This window comes from Pygocentrus nattereri, chromosome 4 (assembly GCF_015220715.1).
Source record: "Pygocentrus nattereri isolate fPygNat1 chromosome 4, fPygNat1.pri, whole genome shotgun sequence".
In the NCBI taxonomy this organism is placed as follows: domain Eukaryota; kingdom Metazoa; phylum Chordata; class Actinopteri; order Characiformes; family Serrasalmidae; genus Pygocentrus; species Pygocentrus nattereri.
In genome coordinates, this window is record NC_051214.1 from 35,801,788 (window position 1) to 35,808,958 (window position 7,171).

The 7,171-nt window shown below is 37.6% G+C and overlaps 1 protein-coding gene across 2 annotated transcripts in view; it reads right to left on the bottom strand.

Annotated features, from left to right (window-relative positions):
* The window catches only part of bub1ba (BUB1 mitotic checkpoint serine/threonine kinase Ba), a 10,127-nt gene continuing 2,956 nt past the window's right edge, over positions 1–7,171 (bottom strand). Inside the window, exons 2-16 of one of the 2 annotated variants that reach the window (XM_017681552.2) lie at positions 6,771–6,955; positions 6,015–6,115; positions 5,724–5,845; positions 5,595–5,632; positions 5,061–5,136; positions 4,854–4,941; positions 4,467–4,717; positions 4,012–4,166; positions 2,822–2,953; positions 2,630–2,715; positions 2,390–2,548; positions 2,119–2,255; positions 1,086–1,233; positions 422–531; positions 1–265 (exon numbers count right to left, since the gene is read on the bottom strand). In XM_017681552.2, coding sequence (XP_017537041.1) covers positions 136–265; positions 422–531; positions 1,086–1,233; positions 2,119–2,255; positions 2,390–2,548; positions 2,630–2,715; positions 2,822–2,953; positions 4,012–4,166; positions 4,467–4,717; positions 4,854–4,941; positions 5,061–5,136; positions 5,595–5,632; positions 5,724–5,845; positions 6,015–6,115; positions 6,771–6,955 — 1,918 coding nt within the window. In that variant the 3' untranslated portion in view covers positions 1–135. Of the gene's footprint in view, positions 266–421; positions 532–1,085; positions 1,234–2,118; positions 2,256–2,389; positions 2,549–2,629; positions 2,716–2,821; positions 2,954–4,011; positions 4,167–4,466; positions 4,718–4,853; positions 4,942–5,060; positions 5,137–5,594; positions 5,633–5,723; positions 5,849–6,014; positions 6,116–6,770; positions 6,956–7,171 lie in introns of both variants that reach the window. The other variant, XM_017681544.2, reaches the window with a different exon arrangement.

Here is a 7,171-nt window from a genome sequence, read left to right on the forward strand (position 1 = left end):
TTCCGTTCAACTTAAGTTTATTAAGTCAAAAAGGACTGAAGGGAATTCGGAGTCAAAGCAGGTGATAAAATAACAAAACATAGAAAACATAGAAATAACATAAAATAACACAGAAAAACTCACTAACAACATACATTACTCCAAGTCTTCATAGAGAGCATTCTTTAAGCTGTTGATGAGGTTGGACAAAACACACTCTGTTGACTTGTCCTGTGGATTCAAAATAGTATGGAAGAAGTCTTCCCACAAGGGACCAAGAGGTTCTCTAAAAATGAAGGACAAACACATCAAACACAATCATCTCACATCTTTTAATATCCTCACCAAAGAATGGAAAAGTGATAGCAGATTGAGAAATGAGACACAAGTGCATGAATCATTAACTGTTTTAGTTAAGAGGGCATGTACTAAATGCTCATACCTGAGGTTACAGTCCTCTGCCAATCTCCAATATGCGTCCTCCTTAACTAGATTTATGCTTCTTCCAACTAGCAACAAGTGCACTATTTCTGCAATTCCAACTAGGTCAACCTGTTGAAGGTGAGCAGTCGTTAATTTTATTTTTTTTTAAATTCCAAATATATTTTATGCATAATACATACACATCTCAACATCTCATTTTTTTCCTATTTAAATCTCTTTACATTACAGTTAAGGGGCATTCCGCTTACATACACACACTGTAGCACAGCACTGCATCCCTCAACCTCTCAAATTTAACAGAGCTGACAATTCTGTGTCCTTTTAATGTTTTTGTCCATCAATGTTCTCTCACTACAATACCCAGCATGCATAATGCAAACACAACTACAACAGCGATTAAGAAATGCACTAATGTACAGGCTAATAAAACAAACATGATATTAACTTCTTAGTAGGAAAGGGGGTTCTTAGTCTTAATACAAGAAACTCTCATTATATACTATACTATTGTGGAACTACAGCAGGGGGCAGTAAGCATATTTACCATGACACAATAGTGTTTTTCCCCCCCCATGTCCCTTCTCCCAGCAAGTTACAATGTCAAGGTTTTGTCATAATGTTTTTCTTTAGATTCATTTCTAAGCAGCCTGGGAATGACATACCTGGTAAGGGGAGGCAGTGGGCAACAATAAGCCCTGCTTAATATAGTCCTGAGCAGACGGAAGAGCTTGCACCATCTTCACCTCAGGCTGCAGCTCAAGATCCAATGAGCTGGAGAACTCGATCCCGATAATAACACTCTCTTCAGAGCTGGGAAAAGAATCGTCACTTAAATCAGCATGAAGCTACAAGAGTGAGCACTGAGCGTGTTTTTATCTTATTATTTAACTAACTTGTTGGACACCTAAAGAATACTTTTATGCCCTAATCAGGAATCCTTGAACCAGTTTTCCTCTAAAGTAAACATTCAACACACATTGCAAGTCTTAGTGGAAATACTGTTGATTCTCTAAAACAGTTTTGATTGGTTTTACAGGTGTGCTCATGGGTTTTTGGCTACTATTTAACAAATACATTTCTTAAAACTTAAATTTGGAGACTGGCAGAAATATGTAACTGCACATAACATGCAGAGGAATTTTTTAAACATTCTGTAACGTCAGTTGTCCTTAGGATTTCTTCTCAAAGTAGATGAATCTGATTGAGCGCATTGAAAACTTGGTGAGTGACAGATTTAAGTGAATTATCTATAACTGTCATCACATCATCAGTACAATGTTTATTTTGCATGTGGGACCTAAAAATTGAGCCTCGTTCTTTTTGAGCCTGCGTGTGACAATAACATGTAAAGACGTAAGATGGGTCTGAAAAACTTCTGCCAAATCTGACCCGACATTTCTGACTTACATTATTATATCAGGCTTTACAGAGTGTCTTAGCACAACTGACATATTTTAACATGCGTTTATTCTTCTCACTCTGTAATGCTCTTTCAATTTAAAAAAAAAAAAAAAAACTTGCACATTGCAGCTTAAAAACAGTGTACTTGCATGTGAACATTACTATGTTCACCTTATCACCACCATTCTTTTCTGCTAAACACCTATAAGGGCCACCTCATCACTTTATTCCTTTTAAAACAGCAAAGTAACAAGTACTAAACTAGCAGTAAAATTTTCTGTAGATTAGCTGTACCTGTTGCACAGCATTAGTGTGTCAGGCCGCAAAGCCCCGTGAACAAGCCGGCACGAGTGCATCTGTTTCACCATTTCCAGCAACTGGACAGCTAAAAGTGGAACTTCTTGTCTATCTATGCGCTCTTCTAGTAGGTCCTACACAGAAATAGCCACAAAAAAGCATTAAAAAAATAAAAAATAAAAAATATGGTTAAAAAACTGTTTTGTATGAAGAATAGGGCATCTCCATAACTTTGACAACCATCATTTTACAAGAAAGGGAGCCATACTTGAATAGTCATCCCTTGATGAACCCTCCAGAGTGTGAAGGAGCCATTCTCATAAAGGTAGCAGATGCTTTCAGCATAACAGTGCTGTAGATTGGTAGGTAGGCTGGCTCTCAATTGGCAGCTGATGTAGAAATCCCAAGGCACTGGAGATTTGTCCACCTGCACAAACCAGAGGGATGCATGCCTCTGCCTGTTCCATCAACAAGATTGACTACTGAAGTTAAGTGCTCAAAGACATACCTTAGCAAGAACACTCCCACCACTTGAACCATACAAGTATCTATCCGCATCTCCCATCTTTCTGACGAACAACAAGGTTTCGCCATCTAGAATAAAAAAAAAAAATTAAAAAAAAAAACTGTTCAGTCAGAAGCTTAGGCCTGTAATACCAAACTAATGATTAAGTTATGGTCATAGACATGTGAGGCATACCAAGATGCAGGTCATCATTAGCCTCAGGCAGAGGTCCAGTTTTTCTGTTAAAGTTAGTAAATGCACTCAGGTCCACGTTATCAAGCAGAGTTTTTCTGACAGCCAGGCTGCAGGGATTGACCATCTCAGGCTCTGATGAAACACATTTAGGATTAGTAAACATCCTGTACTCACCAGTAGTGGATTCAAGTCTTACTGCAGACTGTTGGTGACTGAAGTAGGCATTAATTATTTAGGAAGATTTAGTTTTAAAAGGTACATGCAAAACGTATATGACTGGCTTGCTGCTAGTCACATGTTTTGTAGTACATCAAAAACTCTACAAACTCTGAAAAGTGTCAGAAATATTTCTTTGGTTTTAAACAACTAGCATCTTATACTTTCCTTGTATTTTATTTTGCTCCCCTGAGATCCACACATGCCATTTGGATGTTTTTATGTGCTAAGAAATACTTTCTTTAACATTACTGTCATATTCATTTTTACATGAGCATTTTTCATTCTTTATCCTTTAGAATTACATAGGCTGTTATAGTTACTCTGCATTTATGCCTAACATACCTAGACGAGTTCAAAAAGCCGTCAACACTTCTTATAATTTTAGCATGAGTAGATGGAGCTGAACTGCTCCTGCACAATTTTTAAAATAAAATTCAATGCTGCTTTTGAATACCTGTTTAAAAATACAACACCGCATGAATAATACAATTTCCACTGCATAACAACATACACACTCACACATGGCATGTATTAAATGTCTCTTATTTAAATTGATTGGGTGAAAAACATCTATATATGCTTCGAGACTTCATGATCCTTACACAATCTTTTCACTTTTGTTTTATATGTGTATGATGGTCTACACTTAGTTTTAGTTTGTGAGGGAAATTCAATTTTCCATAATATAGGCTCCTTACGATATGATTCTCTTGTTAATGTTTTATACTACATTCAGGTAATGTTAATGGCAGTCTATAGATGCTTTATGAAGTTTCATTGCCACCTGGTGGCCTAATACTGCAACAACAATAACAACTCTCACATGACATCATGGTGTATAAAATGCACAATATAATGTGTGTGTAATTTTCATATATACATATACACACACATACATACATACATACATACACACAGGACTAGAATCAACTTGACTAGAAACACCATATTATTTTTAGAGAAGTTCTCACCAGGGGCAGGAACAGATTCTGTGGTTCTTGAAGTAGACTGGCTAACCTCCATATTCCCTGACTGAGTGGCAGCTCTTCCTTGTGATTTAGGCTCCACAGAGTAGGTGCCGGCAAAGGAGGTATAACCCCATTCCTGACTGATTTCCTGGATTGGGCTTAAGATAAAGAGAGATGTGTTTGGAGTAGCACAGTAAAATCAACAAACTCAAACAAAAAAACAAGCTTATAGACTAATATGCATATGACTAATATCATATGTATACAGTTCAACAGCTCTGTTAGCAAGCATGAAAGACAGTAACCTCTTTCAAAAGGGATTCTTTAGAAACGTACAATGTACATTAAACCATGACAAAAACTATGTGAATGCTTAAATTCAAAAAAAGGTTGCTCTCCTTGGTGAAGAATGTGTTGTATACTGTACATCATGTGATTCTATTTTAAGTAGTAATTACCTTAGTTTTTTTGTCTCTGCTATAGCATCAGAGTTTGGCTCTTTGAAGATCACAGAGGCAGTTTTGTTGAGGGCTTCACGGTCTTCCATTAGGCCCCCCTCTGAAGGGTTTTGCCTCACTGGTCCCCCAAATGGCGTTGAGGCCAGCTGAGCAGCACGGGCAAAATCACAGGTATCATCTGGGCTTCTGCAAAGAGTCTTATTCCAGTGGCCGTTGATAATTGCCTCCTCAGAGCGTGAGATGGAAGCGTCCTGGGGAAAAAAAAAATCAAATTTAAATAAAACAGATTCAAGTGCCCTCATTTGAAAATACAGTTCATACAGTTTATCATCAAAATACATACTAAAAATGGCCAATTCAGGGAGGTCTGAAATAACAAATCCTTACTTTATCACTGGGACATTCCGATGTAGGCTGCCTGACTTTCAAAATGGATGTGGGCAGCTTCAAGGAGTTATGGTTCATTGAGAATGACCTTAATTTCAGAGGAGAAAAGAAGAGAAAAGGTTAAAAATGGAAATGTACAGGAAGAGAAAAACATTTTTTCAGAGGCAATACATTTTTTTTTTAATTTAAAAAAATAAATAAATACACCTTGTATTTGGCTTCTCATCATGTACAGTGAAGGGTTTTGACATCTGTGAATGCCTCTGTTTAAGGGCACTTCTACCTAAGGGGTAAAAAAAATAAATTATAATTATATTGAACTCTGCCCTGTGATGGACTGGCGACCTGTCCAGGGTGTATCCTGCCTTCTGCCCGAAGACTGCTGGGATAGGCTCCAGTACCCCCCCGCGACCCTGACGGAGAAGCGGCTTAGAAAATGGATGGATGGATGGATATATTGAACTCTTTTTGACCTTAAAATGGATTTATAATTAGGTCATTTACTCTCAGGATTCTTTTTCTTGTTCTTCAAATTAATTTAAATACATGTCAATTACATCAATTAAGAGAGCCCTATAACATAGTTAAGGTTCATGGCTTACCTGTGATTGTGACTGCTGACTGATGTTTTTGATTTATTGACTTTACTGCTTCACATTTGTTAAGTTTGGTAAACTGCAATTTAACTATATCAACACAAAAACAAGTACAAAACCACTGGCAAATATGCACTCCACCAACCTTGTCCCATGTTTTCTTCTTGGTTTACTACACCATTTCTAAAGAAAAAAACAAAAAATATTTTTAGAACAACAAACATAATATGCTGTTAAATTACTCAGCACACAAAAACATACCATAAAAACGTACCTTATGGCAGAGTTGCTAGACACTTCTGGCTCATTAAAAACTTTCAATGGAGCCACCTCAGTAGGAGGAACAGGAGCACAACTAACTTCACGTATCTGGGAGGACGGCTGTGGCACTTCAAACTGCTGTGCAACCAAGAAAACAGGGCAAAGGCAAGTTGACCAATTCATTGCTATATTTTTATTACCTCATTAGAGGCAAAATAACTGTGTGAAGATCATGCGCCACAACTATTTAACAAATAGAAATGAGAAGAAATTATATTTTGAGGGATCAACATGAGCCACTTACCTGATGTTGGGTGGCACCATTTCTCCCTTGAATAAGTTTTTGTTTTTGCTCAATCTGAACTCTCAGTTCCTGCTTAACTTTGTTCAAGTGTAAGACTTTTTCTGAGAAGTTAACAAAAAATAAAAACAGAACAATTTGCATTAACTAATGCATCATCTTCTGAAACCACGGGTATTAACAGGGACTTTGTTTTACAGCAACAGCCTCTACACTTCTGGGAAGACCTTACGCTGGATGTTGGAAAACTGCTGTGATGATATGACTGCATTCAGCTACAAGAGCATTACTGCGATCAGGTTCTGATCTCAGATTAGATCTGGATCACAAACATCACTCAAACTCATCCCAAAGGTATTGGATGGAGCTCCTAAACTCCCAAGAGAGTAGTTCCACTGATTCACAGCCCAAAGCTGGGGGTTTAATACCCCTTTAGCCCACGCTTGGCATTAAGCATGGTGACCTGTGTTACTGCTCCAAAGTGTCCTATTCTTTAGGTAATGCTTTTCTATGAATTATACAAGCTGTGTCAGCAATGGTTGCAACTGTAGCTGGATTTACTATTACAAAGTGTGTCTGGATTCTTCTGGTCATAGATTACAAATAAATAAATAAATAAAAATCTATACTCTCTTCAGTTTAACTGTCTCAACATGGCGGGGTACAGACCAAGATCAAGTACTGCAGACAAAAAAAATAGCACTGGAATTTGCTGATGGTAAGTAATGTTTGCTAGAAACACTGTTCTTTGGGACATACCATTCAACTGAATAAAATAGCGCTGGGCACGCAGTTCTTCAAAGGAGAACTCTGTGTCACCTCCAAACACAAGATCCTTACAGTACATGCTCTGAATACTGCCATTCTGCTCTTTAGGCTGGGAAGCATGCTCTTCCTGAGGTCCGTTCCCAACTGATGATGGCATCATCCTCTCTATGGGGTAGCTGAAGTACAGCAGAGCAAAAACATCCCACTCAGTAAAGTGACAATGGAGCAAAGACATTTTGGCATCAAACAAGCAGTAAACTCAAATCTTTCTAAGGACGTGATTTCAAACAATGGTGTGGATGTTATAGAGTTATAACAATTATAGAATATACAACAACAACAGTTTTGTTCAGTTTTTCAGATTTTCAAGAAATCCACATGATGAAATGTGG